At 44.7% G+C, this 19,891-nt stretch overlaps 2 protein-coding genes across 2 annotated transcripts; both read right to left on the reverse strand.

Annotated features, from left to right (window-relative positions):
* Nucleotides 1-1,657: 1,657 nt before the first annotated feature.
* On the reverse strand, nucleotides 1,658-3,691 carry LOC128728934 (protein ovarian tumor locus-like). Its single transcript, XM_053822585.1, has 6 exons — nucleotides 3,446-3,691; nucleotides 3,231-3,328; nucleotides 3,013-3,164; nucleotides 2,017-2,519; nucleotides 1,764-1,926; nucleotides 1,658-1,662 (listed from the first exon to the last, which is right to left on the reverse strand). The coding sequence occupies exons 1-6, from the start codon at nucleotides 3,689-3,691 to the stop codon at nucleotides 1,658-1,660; spliced, it is 1,167 nt and encodes a 388-aa protein (XP_053678560.1).
* Nucleotides 3,692-11,415: 7,724 nt separating this feature from the next.
* On the reverse strand, nucleotides 11,416-17,874 carry LOC128728935 (uncharacterized). The gene is made up of 12 exons (XM_053822586.1): nucleotides 17,808-17,874; nucleotides 17,475-17,716; nucleotides 17,009-17,238; nucleotides 16,661-16,926; nucleotides 16,194-16,598; nucleotides 15,583-16,095; nucleotides 15,128-15,511; nucleotides 14,825-15,058; nucleotides 14,519-14,763; nucleotides 14,237-14,454; nucleotides 11,554-14,176; nucleotides 11,416-11,457 (listed from the first exon to the last, which is right to left on the reverse strand). Exons 1-12 carry the CDS (start codon nucleotides 17,872-17,874, stop codon nucleotides 11,416-11,418), a joined length of 5,469 nt encoding a protein of 1,822 aa, XP_053678561.1.
* Between the last annotated feature and the right edge of the window lie 2,017 nt (nucleotides 17,875-19,891).

Raw genomic sequence — 19,891 nt, forward strand, 5'->3', positions numbered from 1 at the left:
GTATTAGTAATAGGTCTCTTTCTTATCCAGTCGGCGCCCAAGGCAAGAAGCACAAGACACCAGAAATATAAAAGTAATAAACCACATGGCGACCGTGACAGGACCAAAGTTAAGAAGTGCAACTTTATCCAAGATATTTGATAATAACTCGGTACGTCCGCTCAAGGTGTAGCTATCTTAACACCAGTTAGCCATCGGTAGAGCCGCGGAGACACGGGAATTGATGCCGAACCAGAAAAAAAATTTTCTATCAAAGATATACCTAAATAGCCGCATGCGTGCGTGTGTGTTAGTTTGCTCAATCCTTGATATTGAAGTCTGCTGCTGAGAGAGCACGTGTTCCTGTAAAAAACTATAAGATTGGAAGTCAAGTTTTCCGTCATATCCGCGAGATACAGCAAAGTGCACAAGCTTTTCCACGCTCAGCGTCATTACTGGCGGATCCGTGTGACAATGATTAGGCGCACCAGTCCAACTTAAATTGGCAACCATTTCATGCGCGCAAGGTGGATCGGATCTGTGTCTTCAAGGACACACCAGGCAACCCGCTGAAACAACACACGGCGACGCAAGCCAGGTCACATAGCCCAACGTCGAAGCCGAAGGTGCAACGAACCAGCGCTATCATTAGCGAACGAACAATGCGAAAGGAAAAGAACGGCAAGTAGAAATAAAGGTATACTAATAGTGACATATACCACACTAATCCGATAGGCACAAGTAATAATTACACGTAATGCTACACGTAATTACACGTAATGCTACACGTACACGTAGATGCTTGTTAGGAAATATTAGTAATAAAATTGCAGTGGTGAAAGCTGAAATCGACATGATGAGTCCATGCGATATGTGGATAGTTGGCAGGACGAAGATACATGAAATACTTAAAAATGATAAAGGAAGGCATAGAGGAAAAATTAAAGGAAGCATTTAAAACATCAATTCTAATCGTCGATACTAGAGCGAAAACAAAGAAAAACTAACGCACTAGGAAACCCCACTCAGACGAATGCAAACCAAATCACTTTCACATCAGCCATGTACGAAACTAATAATCCTTCAGAAGTAAAACAACTATTGCAATCCACAATTCATCAGGCCAAAAAGGAAGTCAAGCATTAGAACTTGTTCTTCTAGAAATGTGCCGAATAGCTAACAGTTGTTGTAAACACAGGATAGCATTATCCATCAAAGACGTAATTATTCAAACTCAAACAATAAAGGAAATCGCAAACAAAGCAATTTTCAGGATTGAGATAATATTATTTACACCACCAGAGTGGGTAGCAGCTGAAGAAGAAAGACTAAGAATAACAAGTAGTTATCATATGACACTTTTGTGAAGACATAAAGGTCTATACAGTACACAAAAATAGATCGGTGAAGAAATGAATAGCTATCGCAAACTGTTCGTCCCACAAATTGCTTCGCTATTTATCAAAAGGAGGGAGATGTAGCATTATTAGTGTTAGTACTATTAAATAGATAGTAATTAGTATTAGTAATAAGAGATGAGTATAAAATAAATAGCGCGGCGTACCGACGGTCTCTTTCGTATCCAGTCGGCGCCCAAGACAAGAAGCACGAGACATCAGAAATAAAAAAAGTAATACACCACAATACAAACAACGTAGATGCATTGCTATACACCCAATTATCCTTAGCGGTAAACATAAAAACGACAATTATACACGGATATAACATTTACAAAAATATTCAAAACCATAATGTATCCCTACGGGTATGAAACGACCACTTACCTCTCTTGATAGTGCCAAGTGGTTTTAAAAATTTCGTCGCATCAATGTATCGAACCTCTTGTTTACCAATTGTACTTAACAGAACTGATTTTTTATCAGGGACAATATGTTCGATGTGACAAGCTACATCATCTCTTAGATTAGTAACGTATTGAGGGTCATTCTTGAAAAAGATTGTATTATAATTTTAATAATTGAAGCATTTGAAAAACATAGTAAAAGCGATAGTCTAAACTCCTCATATTTAACCCACCTCAAACACTGTTTCATTACGTTTTTCAATACGCATTTCCACCCAAATATCAAATTCAACATTACGATAAATGTGCCGATCTAGCGATTTGGCTATTTTATAAGGGAAAGGAGTTATTCCCATCTTAAGCAACTGACGCACACACGATATTTTTGGATCAGATAGCAACGGGTTAGGTTTTCTCGCCCCGTCGCGAAAATGACTTCCAATGTATACTCGGCATCCCTCCTCTGGACCAAATATTGAGAAGAATTGCTGAATGGCGTCAAAATTTTCATGATTATGAAAATGGCAAAGGTGAGAATGCATAAGAACACATCGGGTATCTTTAGACGTGCTTAGCTCCAACTGCCTTCCATCCACTGTTTTGGCCACGGTATGATGTGATTCATTTTGTTCGTATATGATCATGTTGTCTTCCGGATCATGCAGCATACGTTCAACAGCGTATTCAACGTCGGGCAAACGAAAAACGTTTTTATAAAGTATCTCATAGACTATGGCTAGAAATGGTACAAAAATATTTACTCTTTTCTGCTCAAATCATAGATTAAAAACATATAACGAGCAGTAAAACACAAACAGATAGCACAGGACGTCTAATGCTTGTTCGTAAGATATACTATACTAAATATTTGAAAAAGGACATAACAAACATTTCTCTAATTCACAACTTATTTAGATAATCTCCAAAGGACTTTGAGGGAAAATAGAACCGTTCATTGCACAGTTTCTAAAACATACAGACATACAATATAATGTACAAATAAAGCTTCATTTGACAAGAAGTTACAACATTCTATTATTTTACATGCATCGACGCACTTAATATTGGAATATTAAAATAACTCACATGGCAATTATTTTAGCATATGATTTTTTACATTCTATTAATGTACGTACGCTACATCACGCTACTACCATTTTAATATGATGAAAACGACTAACATAGTAGCTATTTTTCTACTGACCCTGAGATTACTCTTATGAACTTACCCTGACAGTCAGCAGCCATTTCCATATATTCCATTGGGAACACGGTATCGAAATGGTCGTCAACATAAAATAAACGCCACGTTTTAACGAAACATGATTCAAATATAATAAGTCTGCCTTCTGTGAATGGTTCGAAAAGTATGACATTGGCCCTATGAAAAGAGAAGAGATTTGTTAGATACAAAATACAATGAATAAAACAACGTTGCTCAATTTACCCGTGGTAATACGCTAACGCTCTTAATTCTAGCAGTGTTCCGCACGTACGAGGTTTGGTCATATTGTTCAAATAGGACTCGAAATTCTCATAAATATCCTATAAATAACCAATCAATACAGTAAATATTGAAATTGTACGAATATTACAGAACAATGTAAATACACATTCATGGTAACTGTAAAACTTTAGGTTATGACAAAAAACGAACGATACCTTTACGAATAACTGCTTGTTATTACGAATAAATTCAGTGGCATTCTTTCGGGTTTTTGCATAATACAACTGAATGTCGTATTCCAGTTCCGAAACTGCACGGAATAAGCTACATGAATCGGGAGCGATATGCTTGCGATAAAATCCCAGGTTTTGTAGAAATTGGTCAAAGATGTCTGGTGTTTGACGGCTACCCGCGCCGAAAGCACGAGCATTATGACGATTGTTATATTCGTTATTACTCATTTTACTTTCAATATGATTGAAATCTTCTTTTTTTCAGAGAAAAAACAATAGAATGCACTTAAATCGCAAATTATTGTTGAGACTTGCACTTGGACGAAACACTACCACCTAGCGAAACGAAGCCACAGAAGAATGTGGCTAATGTGTAACTATCATCAAGATTTCCGGTAAAACGGAAGACAAAAGGAAATAGCACGGCAGCAAGGTTTATACAGTTGACATAATTATGCCCCACGGTACCAATTAGAACCAAAATGAATATTGTATGCATAACCAGGGTCCATGAACTATGATCGATGAGGAAAATTAACCCATATTGCGCAAATTTGTAAATTAATGAGAACGAAACATTTATATACTTTTCTACACCAAATTAATCATAACTTGTAACGATGCAACTAAAATGCTAGGACATTCAAAAATATATATTGTTTTAATTAAAACATCCATCAGAGGCATGAATTTGAAGCATAAGGCTGATTAAATTCAACATTTTTAAACAAAACTAACAAAAAAAACTTCAAATGAAACAAATGCACGAATTACTTATTGTTCTTAAAAAAATTATGTATGTATAAATATATATATATATATATATATATATATATATATATATATATATATATATATATATATATATATATATATATATATATATATATATATATATATATCAATATATAATATATTAATATACATATATATATATATATATATATATATATATATATATATATATATATATATATATATATATATATATATCGCTAATTTGTAGTACCACCAATTAGTACAAAGTGATTATACTTATCTCAATTGTATGAATCGTGTTGTTCAGCCAATTGCTGTTGTCCGTTCTTCCGGAAACCAAAGATCATAGTACGCTATACTCACTGAATACGCTTTATTTGTTAATGCGCTAGTCTCGTGCTGTGTAGAGCATGTAATTGAAATTTCATTACAAAAACTAAATTAAAAAAAAATTAAACATTATGAATAGTTTTGGACCATCTAACAACACCAATAGTCATTATCCTCGAGTGCTTTCCCGATCGGTACCGCAGATGTTCGTGCGGTGCCTAAATAATAGAGGATACGATGTTTGTTATATTGCAAAGGATTCGTGTAACTTATTTCGTGCTGTATCGTTGCTAATCCATTGCAATTCATTGTATTATCCACAAATTCGAGTGGATTGCACACAGTTTTTGGGAAGAAACAAACACCTATTTCCGAAGGTATAAAAGACATTTCGTAACCTCGTGTGTACACTAGAATTACTTATTCTATACAATGTTTAATGAGCTGCTTGATCGTCCATAGGATTTCAAATGGAATTACAACACATATCTAAGACGAATGATGAACCATAAAACTCTTGGAACATGGCTAGAATTGAAAGCAATGGCATTGTGGCAAAGGTATATATTATAACGCTCTATTTCTTTCCATTTCTTTGTTAAATTAAAATATGATAATCTTACTATTACAGCGCCAATGTATTAGTATATAAAATATCATTTGTAGGGGATATCAAGAGAGAATGGTTCATACAGGAACCATCGTTCAAGAAAACATGGTTTTTGTTTTATTATAACAAAAATTTCCATGTTTTGAAGCCGCGGCAAACCATACAAAATTGGTCGTCTGATATTCAGTGTACGTATTCTTTAACGCCAACATCTTAGTACGGAATGGTTTTAATTTGTAATTAAATACTAGTACTATTGACGCGTCTTTTATAATCTTGAAAAAATAATGATTTGGGAATTTTTGATATTTTTAAAATTATTGTTTTGTAGCTGCTGTTGGAGTATTGTACTACATGTTTAGGTTTAAAAAGCTTCATGGTTGTGGGTTACTTTCCCACTTCACAAAGAATTGGGTTTCAAAGAAACAGGCTTATCGAAGCGAGGTTCACCGACTATGGTGACTTAACTATACCAAGTAGTACCTATGCCATCGCAGGGGCCAAATATATCTGCCACTCTATTTCCCTCATGCTTTCAATCTTGTAATTATAAAAGACAATACCTGAACGGCGTATTGTCTAATACAGTTTCTCCGGTATGTTCACAGAATTTCACATCATTTCATTAGACATGGAGTTAAAGCTATAAAACTAGCATGATAACATTCTCAACATTCCTCAACCAACAATGTGCAACATGTCGAAAACTCAAACAATTGGTAATAATATGCCAATGCCTTTTAATATGACAATTGCAAAGCAACATATACCGCCAGTCGGCTTGAACCAGCTCCAAAAGTTTCAGAATCTCTTGACTAGCGTACTACTAGTGATCAATTATGGGAACTAATTGGTCATAAGCCAATTTCTTCTGCCCCAAAAAATTCCTACAATAATGCTTCAAATGCAGCAATATAAATTTTATTTATTATTTTTATTCCTTATTTATTTCTGACACAGTAAATTTTCTTAGTATTTTCTGATGGAGTTTTCACGGAGACAAATAATGTCCCAGGTACAAACCAGGCCCCTTAGGCTGGAAGACACTTAACTTCGGTTCTTCGGGCTGGAGGACCATCATCGAATATTAGTTTTATTAAAATAAAAATGTTAGAAGAAATTGACGATTTCTTTAATCCTATTGCAACTTCAGCGCCTCTGGTATGTTGAAAATTTTATCTCACATTTTATCTTACGACATTCGGATAAAATGTAGAAAACATTAACATGATTCTATTTGATTTAAATTTTATCTAGTTTTATCCAGCAAATCATCCACCTTATCCGCCGATTCAGGTGCCTGTTCTCTATGATCAACCAGTTGCTCTAAATCAGCAACATCTGGCACCGGTGCCTTACAATTTCAACAGCAACCAGCAACAAAATATATCTCCAGAATATGGAATTTTTGGTGATCGGATGTATCAGCAGATGAATAACCATCACGGTTTAGCCAACTTATATCCGCATGCTTCTTCAGGGTATGCGTACGAAAATGTTCCTAATGAAACAGTATCGAATAGTGAGTTTTTATAATCCACCTTGCAATTATTTTCCGATTGCAATACATTATCTGTATTTTTGTTAGATGAACCGGTACCAGAGAACGTTCAAGGCTCAAATCTTACTACTTGGGCTGCACGTAATCTTCCAAAGTGACAAAAGGTATTTAAAAATTTTTGGTCATTCTTGAGCTAACGAGCATTACTTTCAAATTAAGTACATAATTTTTGTCTATTTCTAGTTTTGATGGGCGTTGTCGATCCGAGAATTACTATTTTTCAACGGAAAACGTGGGACCATCATCGAATGTTACTTTTTATTAGAAGAAATAAACGATTTCTTAATTTCTCCTTCGAATACTTCTATGCATAATTTTATATTTCATTCTATTAACTTTGCAGTATTTGCTGCAAGTAATCTATATATGATTTTTTTACACGTCTAACACGTGCTTACACTTTTTCTTATATCTTCATACACAAATGAAATTTTGTTCAAAAATAAAATCATTCACCATACAAGTTATATAATCTGTTTCAGTATTAGCGCCGTTAATATTCTAAAAATTTGCTCATGTCTGCATTCAATTGAGAAAAACGATTTTTGGGAACAAGAATGTGTGATTATCTGCCATATGGTAATTCAAAATTTGTGAGCATCTTTTGGGTAAACATGCAATGTTTTATGAAAATCGAGCTCAAAATCATTAGAATAAAATTTGGTCTTCTAGAAAATTATTTCAAAATTTGGTGAAAAAATATTCAACACTATCATAAGTGCTTGTTTTTGGAATGATGATATTGAAATTATGAATACGTGAAATGCTTCTATTGATTTAAAAAAGTCCTTGAGAGTGTTGACTAAGTTTATTTAATTAAAAAAGATGCAATACTTCGTTATGACAGCTTTTCTTGTACTACGTGATCGTGCTCCAATCCAATTGTCAAAAGTGTTAAAAATTTCCAAGATGGCTTCTATTGAAACGAAGTGGCGACAGTCTTGCTATCTCACCTATGGCTCTTTTCCCCATTGTTCTGGGAATATCGACCATGATCGCATGATAGCCGTGCTTTGTTGAGGTTTTGGTTGAGAGTGCGCGTTATTAAATTTTATTATATTGTGCCGTCGTTATATCTGTGCATGTCGCTGTATTCAACTATAACTAAATTTTATTACGTAAATTAGAGTTCAGAATTATAATGAGCGATAAATCAAAAATTGCGTCATCCAAACGTGAATTTGGTGCCGGCTCAAATGAAATGTCGGATAATAGTGATAAATTCCTGTTTAAGCAGGGATATTATCGCAAGCATATTGCACCCGATTCAACGTGCTTATTTCGATGTGTTTCGGAGCTTCGCCACGACATTCAGTTGTACCATCCGGAAGTGCGAAAGGAATGTGTGGAATATATGCGGAATAACAAGAAACTCTTTGAAAAGGTACGTTAATCACCATACCAGGTCCAGTAATATAAAAAATGCATTGTGTTCATTTTTTTTAGGAAATAAAATGGAACTATTATGATTATATTTACAACATGTCGCGCCCACAAACTTACGGTACAATATTGGAACTGCAGGCGCTGGCATGGTTACACAAGTAAGAACATCAACATTGTTAGGTTATGTTTCTTCTAAATATAATGTATTTTCGTCGTTTTTTAACAGGGCCAATGTGCATATTTTTACCCCTTTTAAAGAACCCGTGGTTTTGGTAGATGAACCCAGTCATGAGAGCACGTGGCGGTTGTTTCGCAAACGTGATAAACAATTCGATGTCGTTTTTTCGATCGAGTACATGAAATCTGCGGCCTATTGTCAATGTAAGCAATACATCTTGCTAATGATAATTGTGAATAATATTGCGAGGCATTCTACATATGAACTTGTTGGAATACTTTCAGCGATAGTATATGAGGTACTGATGAAAAACGTATTGGGCCTACCGGACATCGAGTATATGACCGAGCGTATGCTGTATGATCCGAATAATGAAAAAACCACATATGAAGTAAATGAAGAAGGTCGTCCCGTTGCCATTACGGAAGATGGGCGGCAGCTCGTGCTGAGCACAGCACAAGAAACAAATTGCGCTCTTTCGCAGTCCGATTTGTGTCACTTCCATAACCGAGATGGCTTTGAGGCTGTGAAGCAGTTCTTCGAAGTGCAGGGTACCGAAAAGGGCTATCAAGTTTATTTAAAAGACTATTACCAAACGATTGCAAACAAACCCTCACCGCTGCTGCACGATCCTGAAATATCATGCATTCGGCAATTGCTGGAGATGCACATCTCACCGGTTCCGTATAGAGTTGCTAAATCGCTGGATCCTCACACCTACCGCAATGTGGAGTACGATACGTGGATGGATTTACGCAGGGAGGCGAATATTGCAACTATGTATCAGGTTAATTGCACGGTTGCTTGCTATGATTGGGCAAGATACATTTTTTGGTTCGTTTCGCCGTAGGTTGGAATGAAATGTACTACCAGAATAGGTCGGTCGATGTTGGTTTGCATCGTAGAGGAAATTGACATAAACAAGCAGTTGGCATTGCTAAGCACTATTGGACGAAAAGACATCAAGTATTTTGTTGCCATAGCATCATTAAAACCGTGCAGTGCATCGAAATGTAAGATGCAATTTGTTTTTGCCTAGGTTGGAAGTTATACCGTTCTAAGTGCATTTTTGATTTCTAGCGTCACGGAAACCTAAACCTAATGGTGCTTACAAAAGAGTCAACACCCGCATCCCCACTAACGGAAGGATTCAATCTCGCAACAACGCTGACGAAAGCCTTATTTTCTACGACTTCGAGCAGGAAAGCGTTGTTCCTCGCAACGCCCATGATAAGAGTGGCCTCTCATGCAACGCTGTTTACGAAAACGGTGCTTTCTCCTATAACATTATTGATGAAAGCGTTATCTCCAACAATGCCGCTGAGGAAAGCGATCTTTCCAACTTTGCCAACGAGGAAAGCGTTCTTTCCTGCAATTCCACCGAGGAAAGCGTTCTTTTCAACATTTCCGCTGAGGAAAGCGATTCTTCACTCAAAGTCGTTGAGGAAAGCGTTATTTCCAATAATGCTGCTGAGGAAAGCGTTATTTCCAATAATGCTGCTGAGAAAAGCATTGTTTCCAACAACGTCGTTGAGGAAAGCATTATTTCCAATAATGCCACTAAGGAAAGAGATTCTTCTAACGACGATCTTTTCAACATTTCCGCTGATGAAAGCGTTTTTTTCAACATTTCCGCTGAGGAAAGCGATTCTTCCAACAACATCGCTAAGGAAAGCATTATTTCCAATAATGCCGGTAAGGAAAGCGATTCTTCCAACGACGTCGTTGAGGAAAGCATTCTTTCCAATAATTCCACTAAGGAAAGCGATTCTTCCAACAAAATCGCTGAGGAAAGCGTTATTTCTAATAATGCCGCTAAGGAAAGCGATTCTTCCAACGACGTCGTTGAGGAAAGCATTCTTTCCAATAATTCCGCTAAGGAAAGCGATTCTTCCAACAACATCGCTGAGGAAAGCGTTATTTCTAATAATGCCGTTGAGGAAAGCGTTCGTTCCAACGAGGTTGAACCTCCAACAAATTCAGCGCGCGGAATTGCTGTGCCGAATAGATGTCCGGCACCCAATCGAAGTGTACAATCTTCAAGAGCAATTGGAGCAGGTGCACTGAACCCGATGGCATCGATGAACGGAAATCAGTCGTACTATTACTATAACAACTATTCTGTGGGTTATTCAGTACGTAACATGCATCGAGAAGTGCATCCGGGCACCTGTTCGGTGGGTTCCAGCTGAGTTAAGTAAACAAAATTCTAATATCCTGCTCTATTTATATTTTGTACCGCAGATTCCAATGCAGCCTGTGGTTATGGTAACATATTATGCTCCGGTACCAGCAAACGCCTATAATGTGGTTGTCCCTGGCCACATTGTGTATGTTCCACCTACCTACGTTATTTCAAACTGTAAGCTTACTCAAACGGAGTGTACCACCAGCCCAATGGGTTCTGTTAATAATGTTGTTCCGCTTTTTTTGCAGATGGAATACCATAGGTACTACTTTACGAAAACGATGCGTACGCTCCGCTTCCTCCATCTGCTCCGTGATTGACCAGCCTGATGTAGTTCTGTTGTTATTTGACCTTTTATATCCATTTCTTTTTTATATTTTTACACTCCAAACGCACTGTTCTGTAGCTATTTTGACGTTACGTTTCGTTTTGTCTTCTTTACTTGTGTTTTTTTAGTACGTATTAACACCAAAGGTGTTTTTTCGATATTTTTAAACAATTGACCAATCTTGACGCAAATATTACTTACTGCTATTATTGTTCTACTTAGTATTTTAATCACAATGCCCATTGGTATTGCAACTTTCATGCGCGAACGTCGCCAATTACTTTGTCAATTGATTTTCTTTAATAAACACGTATTTTACTACTAATGTTTGGAGTATGCCGTGTTGTAGCTAGGTTTGTAAACGTGTAGGTGGGATTTTAGTTGCTAAAAAAATTAACATTAACCGCATACTTCGCGAAAGCGTTACCACCTCGAAAAAATCCGAAAAAAGTAATGCATCCGAACACTTTATTTAACAATCAGTCACAAAACACGTAGCACTATGCCACCAACATCGTGGCAAGGACATTATCTAACAAACATACGATGGTGCGACACCACGGTAGGTGCTTCTTCGCCCTACTCTGTCGGGAAGGATCCTCTCGTCTGCCCTTACGGTCTCACACCCATCTGCTCGTCCTCGCGCGTCCAGCCCTGGAAATGAAACCGAAAAGCGACACGTGGTCATTAGCGGCGTGATACTGGAAGGGGCAATCCGGCAAAAACGACGCTCCCACTCCTGTCTCTTACCGTAACGGAGCTGTATGCGTAACGGTGCCGATGAGAGGCGGCGTCCTGCAGCTGCAAAATGGTGGCATCATCCGTCGGGATCATAGCGGAAACCGGCGCAGTGAAATCGATCGTTTGGAAGTGGCGCAGGCGCAGGCGCGTCTCGAACCGGAAGATGCGTACACCACCCGCCGCACACCCAGCCGTGGCCATCATCAGCTCGTCCGGTGCCGGCCGGAGTAAGGCCACGTGTCGGCACGTAGTGTCCCGGGATGTGGGCATCCCGACCGCGGATAGGTGACCCCGACCGACATCGTAAAGGTAGGGTGTGCTCTCCTCGGGTCTCCCGAACGGATCCGCATTCCACAGCAGAAATGCAAGCGTGGTACGATTGAAGGCAAGTAGCCCGGCTATCCGGAGACATCCCGTCGTTTTCGGCAACTCATGGAGCCGCCGTTCGGTGATACGGTTTGGTGGAAGAGCACGCACCTCGACAACGAGGGCTCGGTGGTCGGATGGACAATGCAGGCGGATGGTTTCCCCTCCCGGTAGTGTCACCTCGTTGGTGGGAGGTAGTTTGGCCTCGTTGGTGGGAGGTCGTCGTCCTCGTCGTGCCATCGCTCGGGCATCGGAAGTTCGTCCTTGTGCTACCGCTGGCCGCTGAGGGTGGATCACCGGGAAGGCCACAGTGGCGGGAGTTGCCAGCCGGCTGGACGCCGTAGGACTATGGTAGAGTGTGCTTGTGTGCAACGCAGTTAGTGTCACCGGTCGGTTGAAAATAACCGCTTCGAGTTGCGACGGATTAGCCATCGGTTCCAACGAGGCTCGTTTCACCTGCGCCAGCGGGCGGGTATTCAACTGCTGCAGAGCGAGCGGTCCATCGATGTGTAAGGCCCGGAAGATTTTAGCACCTGGCACGGCTTGGTGGGATGCATTTGTGGTCGCACCCAGAACCAACTCCTCGAGCGGAAGGCCATTGATATGGTGCAGGATCGTACCGGTGCCAGTGAGTTGGAGTGCGGACACGGTCAGCATGCCAGGAAAGTCCTGAATGGGACGCAGACTTGCAGGTTGGGCTGGAACAGAGCGACGTTTGGCGAACGCGTGGAAAAATCCATCCAACGGGACATGGTTTAGCTGGCTAGCGGTCAGCGACGTTGCCACGGTGACGGGTTGACCGAAAATCAGGGATACCGCACACGGATGGTTCGGATCGGCACAGAACGTCAACCGATCCCAGAAACTACTCTCCCCAGACGACACCAGCGTCATGTTCCGCACGGTGGCCAATCCACCCGGGAACCGTTTCACGCCACGAATGGGCTCATTCCGGACGGTGCCAGAGCGTGGCAACAGGAAAAGATCGGCCTGTGGACCGAGCCGTTGCAGCACAGGTACTCCAGCGATGGTGTACGCCACGAGTCGGCCAGTATCGGCAACGTGCAGATGTCCTGCAAACGGCACAGCGTCCCCAAGGAACCGCGTATCCTGCCGGAACACCGTGACGGATCGCAAAGCCGCATTCACATCCCGCCGGAGACAGTTCCGGGCAACGCGCTCGATTTCGGTAGGCCCACCGACCGTGGAGCAGTTCCCGAGGTGAATGGCCGACGTACCGAAAAGGACACCACTCGTAACGGTGCGTGTTTGCTCGAGCGATGGTGCCAACAGCAGCTCGTGGAGTGGATGGACCGGATCACGGTATTTGCCACCATGCAGGGTGCCGAGACAGCGCAACCGGGAAATGCTTTGTGGCAAACGTACCGGGGCAGCCGCTTGTGGGTCAAACAGCCAACTTGGACGCTCCGGTAGCCCAATCGAGGCCACTTCCAATCGATCGATCAGCAGCTCACCCTGCAACGCGAGTGGCCGGTCGGAGTGGAGTGCTAATCGCGCGACCGGTGCACCATTCAGCAGCTTCGCCGTCAGAAAGCTAGATGAGGCCATTCCGAAATACCACCGGGCATCGACGCTTTGTGGAGCGGTCTCTGAACCGCGTGTGACGATACGCTCCAGTAGCCCCGCATCGTGGCCATCGATACGAGCGGTAGCGAGTTGGCGTGGGACGCGGACAGCACCCTGCACGCGTTTATACCCCGTGATCGGGCGGCTTGGGGTTGGGGAAGCTTTCAGCACGGTGTCCTGCAGCAATCGCTGCACGGGACAAAAGTTTACGCTTCCAACGGAAGCGACCGGGATGTGCTGGGTGCGCTCCGGGGACACGATCCTGGCGTACGACGGCACCTTCCCGTGGTCCTGGTGTTGCGTGGAGGCCGCAAATCGCTGCAGCAGCTTGCCAAGGGCCAGATTCGCCGACTGCCGAATGTTAACGCTTGACGCGCGGAGGTTTGCAAGCGCTAGCGTGCGGTAACGACGCCGTGGGGGTTTGGCCATTTCCGCCAGCTCGTGGCTCGAGTGTCCGTTAATGCTGCCCGCCTGAAGCGCACCCTGCGACATCCGCAGGACACTGTGGTGCAGTTCGGTGCGTCCTAGCAGCAACGCTGGTGCCATCCTAGCTGGTCCAAGGTGGGTATCCTTGCGCCACAGCACATCCGGATCGAGCCTTCCACCAAACGTACGGGTGTGTAGATGTGTCACCTGCAGCCTGCCCGTAAACACACACTTCACATCACACACACGCACACTGTGGGAGAGCAAGAAGCGTGAGGTTGTGGCATTTCCCAACAGAGAAGGCAACACTTACTGAGCCGCAACATCGACACGGTCTTGCTGCATCGAGTGCAGTCGCTTGGAGATCCGCGCTGGCCGGATGTGGCCTCGCACGGTGCCATCCTGCAGGTAGATGTCATTCTGCCAGTTTCGGCCGGTCAAACTAAACTGCCACAGGGCGACCCCGCCTAACGCGTTCGCGAACAGGTACTGGAACTGTGCGGCATGATACACGACCGGTTGGTGCAGCACCTGTTAAAATCGGAGCGTTGAGTAAAGCACATAGCCAGTCAGGTGAGGTTCTCTATCAACCAACCTGCCGCTCGGTGCGGAGTAAAAAGCGCTGATAGAGCTTGCTCGCCACAGTCTGCCCCATGAGCGTGATGTTCGGTACGTTTACGTTGGCCACCTTCAGTCGCAGGGTGCCATTGAGCACCAGTCTGCCCGTATACAGTTGCCGCAAATCACCCGGCTTGGTGCCGATGTACGGTGCAAACTGCTGCTCTTCGTGATTCGCCCGCAGATCACCGAGGATGATCATTTTACTTGCCCGAACTGGAGCTGTGGTGGAAAAGGATGTTTAGGCAATGCACAATGGATGACCGGACGACGTTACGTATACCTTGAATCGTTACAGCTTGCCGGGTGCCTTGCGAAATAGAGGCATAATTTTCCAGCAACTCCCCGTTGATGCGGCTCACCTGTAGGTTATGGGTGAACCCTTTACTCACGAACACGGACCCGGTGATGGTTTGGTTTGTGATCCTGTCCAGCAGGCCGCCTTTGGGCACATCATTCAGCGTGTAATCGTACTGCAGGTGTTTCACACAGACCGGTCCGGCTAATCGCACGTTGCCTGGTGAATAAAACGTGGAGCGTTAAACGTTTAGCGTTGGAAACATTCAGCCGGACATCCTTCGCTTACCTTTCACGTGCAGCGTGCGTTGCAACTGGTTCGCGAACCGCCTCACCGGAAGACCGTTGAAGGTGTCCCGTACCAGCAGATTGCGCGTCCGGCAAAGGTCCGTCTTGATGGTGATGCCATGGTTGGCGTATTCCAACCCCGACTCGATGATTGGCATTGCGAGCGGTTGCCCGTTGAGGTGGTGTGTCTGCAATCGGAACGTCCGGATGCTCCGGAACACTTTGTGACCACGGTAGCCGTGTTTCGCGCTGTCCTCTAGCATCCGGCGAGTGGGCACCGGTAGGTGATTGATGCGGCCCTGCTCCAACCGCACCGTTGTCGTTGTCAGCTCGTCTAGCTGCACCGTTCCGGGCAGGACATTCATACGCGAGCGTAGCAAAAATCCTGCGGCGAGAAAAACCGAAACATTGCTTCCGGAACACGGCTACCAAGGGAGGAGAAAGTTAGGAACGTACGCTTGCTCAGTGTCGAGTCGGTTATGACTTCCCGTGCCCTTAGCACGCGATATGGCGTCCGGGTCATCACGCGCACGATGGAACGCCGTTGCCGGTGGCCCTTCCTGAGCTCCTCCAGTGCGTTAACCGCGCGGATCTTCGAGCAACGTGTCCGCACGTCACCGGCAACGTGCAGATCACCCTGAATTTCGGTGCGTGCGCGGTTCAGCAACAGCACGCGGTTAAGATCCGTCGCAACACGGTGATGGCGCAGCAACAAGGACTGACCATTCAGTACGGTTCGCGAGGGTGGCAGCAGGTTCGGTTCTTCGTGCGCAAGCGTTACGCTGCCCAATTGCACGGTCGGGTGTAATGCCATCGTACCGGCGGGCTGGGAGACGCTGTCCAGCAGCAGATTCTTGCGCGACAACTGCAGCCGGATGAGATCGATCCATTTCTTGCGCTCGTTCGACTCCAGCTTCAACCGATGCAGGCAGCCGTTGAGTGTCTGGAAGCCGTGCTCTTGGGCCGATTCTGCAACGATAGTGTGCAATTGTTTTGTCCCAGAGGGCCAGGATAGTTAAGGACATTTTGGAGACAATTTTGTGTTATTCAAACCAGCACCACACTACCTTCTGCCGAGCGGGCTACGCTCAATATGCTAAGTTGATGTATTAGCAAGGCCGTACTGGAACCGGGTTCGCCTGCCGGTGGACAGTAGAATTCTGTGGCCAGTGTCAACTCTGTCCCGCTTTTCGCACGCAACCCGTACAACCGGCGAAGTTTCCCGCTCCCGGGAGCACCAACCGTCAGCCGCGTTAACGCCTCCGAGGTGTTCAAACCACGCAACGCGAACGTTGATTCGACACGTAACAAATCCTCCTTGCTGCTGCCGTATAGCCGAACAGTGCCGTCGAAAGCGACCGCCAACGTGCTGCCCCAGTGTGTGATGGACGTGATCTGTTCCTGGTTGTTGGGAAGCTTGCGCAATCGAACGAACCGGGATTCGGCACTCCACTGGTAAAGGTAGGACTTGTCTGCGGGGTAGAGACGGTGCGTAAATGAACCTGCGGCAGACCGAACGCAGCACCTCAGTTACCTCTGCTAACATGCCGTATCAGGTAGAGCTCGCCGTCGAGCGTGAACGATGGTAACGTGCTGTGCAGGAAGAACATCTCCTGCACCTTGACCGGACGCTCGGCGCTATCCAGCAGCAGGACATGGTTCAGCGAGCGTTCCGGCAGCGGGGCGTAGTCTAGGACCAGGAGTAGCAGCGTACTCGGACAGTGGCACCGTACATCGTCGATCGAGAGCACCTCCTTGGTGCTTTCCAGCGAAAAGTACGACTGTTGCCAACGGTAGACGCTGTTCGGGTGGGAGTGAGAGCAAAAACAGCAGGTTTAGCCGGCGACGGGGAAGCGTTCGTATCATCCCGAACGATTCTTACCGGATCTTGCCGGTGCTGACGTTGGTGACGATCGTCACGAGGTAAATACTGCCGTTGCATTCCAGCAGTCTGGCTTTGGACGAGCTGCCCGTGTACTTGATGCGCTGTATCGGCTGGGCGCTGGTCCCTTCCGTGAGTGGATTTCGGTGCGCCAGGAACACATTGTGCCACTGGTCGGTGGTTACGACGAAAAGGATATGCTCCGTACCGCCCAGCTTGATGTCGAGTAGCTAGAATAAGACAAGCAAACACGTACGATACAATGTTTCATTTTACTGGCCCTCCACGAACCAAGGGCGGCTAGAAAGTTGAGCCAAATCACCGATCGGCGAAAACCGATCGGTTTTTGCCCAAGGGTAGCAGTTTATTTTTAACATGCCGATAGAAGACAAATATTTGTTCGCCCGAAAACCCCACCAGCTGCACAGCTAGGCCATTTTGGCTTCATGCTGCCCCCACCACCTACCTGCAGAGTGAGAGCTTCCTCGTACCGCTTAGGCAGAGAGCTGATAAGTGTCTTGTCAATGTCAAGCTGGGCCTGCGAGCCGGCCGCGATGCGATACAGCCCGGTTCCATCCAGCAGATACAGCTGACGCCCGTTCGCAGAGCGACCGAACACAAACGGAAGCGTTGAACCGCACGGCACCCGGTACACGGCGTCCGGATCGGTGTTGGTGATGGTAGTGGGACCATTCGAGCCGGGATCCTCTGGAACGGGCCAAACCACGGAGTGTTACGGTTCTGCGTATCGGCGTGTGTAACTGCACTCTCGTGTGTTGCGGGAAATAACGGTACTTACGCTGGACGGTGACTGCGCCGGAACCGAGCACCAGCAGCAGCAGGATTGTGACTTTCCTCAGCCACATGTTGCACGATCGCACTTGCACACAATGATGGTGCTCTGGCCAACCAGTGCCGCTTTAAGATGTGTATAAAATGGCGCTGGAGGGAGCTACTAATGACGCGGTGCGTTCTAGACAGGTTGGGGCCTGGTTCAAGCCCGCGATCCAGCACGCTAAACAGGCCGTTTTCACTGTGCGAATTCACTCGGGATCGAGGCGTGGGCGTTTGAGGCGATTTAAGAATTAGTGATCTTTTTTTTGTCCCGTTTGCTGCTGCCAGCGGGTTAGAAATCTCGATCTTTGCTGCTGCACCTTGTGGGGCAATGCGTAGCAAGGACAACGTGGTATGGGCAAATATTTTCTTTAGAAGGCGATTTTACATCCTTTAATTTACGCTTACTTCAGGCAAGCGCGAGTTGAATACACAGGCTACGAGATACTAGGTATGAGTATATCTGCATACATACACGCTATGTATGACTACATCTTTGTTAACTCGACTATACATAAACATGTAGGGGAAGATAAGTATTACTACTTACTTATCAGGCGCTACAACCGCTTGGCGGTCTTGGCCTGCTCTAACAAAAACCTGAACCGCTCGCGGTGGAGCGCCGTCGTATGCTAATCGATAATCCTGGCCTTTTTGGCGGACGCATCCACGCCATCAGTCCATCTCAATTTGGGCTTACTACGACCCCCTCTGTCCATGTGGGCAGCCTAAAAGGACTTTACGGGCTGAGTCGTCCGGTACCATTGTAATGAATGACCGGCCCACTGGAGCCTGGCGAGTCTAATTCGCTGCACGACAGTGAGGCTATCGTACAGTTCGTAGAGCTCGTCATTATATCGGCTCCTCCATTGTCCTTCCATACATACAGGGCCAAAGATCTTTCTGAGCATCTTCATGTCTCAGAGGCATATGTGAGTACTGGAACTATGAATGTTTTATATAGTTCCAGCTTCAGCCGTCGCGACAGGTATTTTGAGTGGAGAAGTTTCCTCAGGCTGTAATATGACCAGTTGGCTGCCAGCACTCTGCGCGTAATTCAACTTCTATGCTACTGTTGGTGCTGACTTTTGACCCAAGATAGGTGAAGTTTTGGGCGACTTCAAAGGTTCGCTCACCTATCTGTACATCACCCCTGCGTAGACTCGCATTAGTGTTTGTTAGCAGGGCCGCTGACGGTGCCACTATCATGTTGGTTTTTGCCTCGTTTATCTCCAATCCGAGGTTCTCAGCCGCCTGCTCAATCCGTTTGTAAGCTTCTGCTACAAAGGAGAGCCGCAAACCAATGATGTCTATGTCATCAGCGTATGCCAGGATCTGGATTGACTTGTAGAAGATGGTCCCCGAGGTTTCCACTCGTGAGTCTCAGATGGGCCTCTCTAGCGCTGGGTTGAAAAGGAGACAAGCAAGCCCATGTCCCTGGCGCAGACCCTTGGTGGTAGCTTGAGAGTTTTCCATCCACCATCACCTGGCGTGTGACGTTGGTCATGGCCATTTGAACAAGCCTGGCAAGCTCGGTCGGGATTCCAACAGAGCTCATTGCGTCGTAAAGCTTTACCCATGCTATGTTGTCGTATGCGGCATTGAAATCTGTGAAGAGATGGAAAGATTGGAGCTGCTGCTCCGCCATCTTCTCCAATATCTGCCACATGGTGAAGATCTGTTCAGCGATTGATTTTCCTTTTCGGAATCCTCTCTGATAGTTTCCAACTATTTTTTCTACGAATGGGACAAGCCTTTCTTGCAAGACTAAAGAAAAGATCTTATAGGCGGTTATCAACACCGTAATACCCCTGTAATTGCTGCACTGTAGCCTGTCTCCTTTCTTGTGTATGGGGTAGATGATACCAAGATTCTCATCATAAGACATCGATTCGCTATCCCACACCTCAGTAATGGTTTTGTGAATTTTGTGCTCTAGTGCTGCACCTCCGGTTTTGATCAGTTCGGCTGATATTCCGTCGTTGCCGGGTGCTTTATTGTTCTTCAACCGACGGATCGCTTTTAGAGTTTTGTCCATGCTAGGTGGCA

Source organism: Anopheles nili, chromosome X, assembly GCF_943737925.1.
Source record: "Anopheles nili chromosome X, idAnoNiliSN_F5_01, whole genome shotgun sequence".
Classification (NCBI taxonomy): domain Eukaryota; kingdom Metazoa; phylum Arthropoda; class Insecta; order Diptera; family Culicidae; genus Anopheles; species Anopheles nili.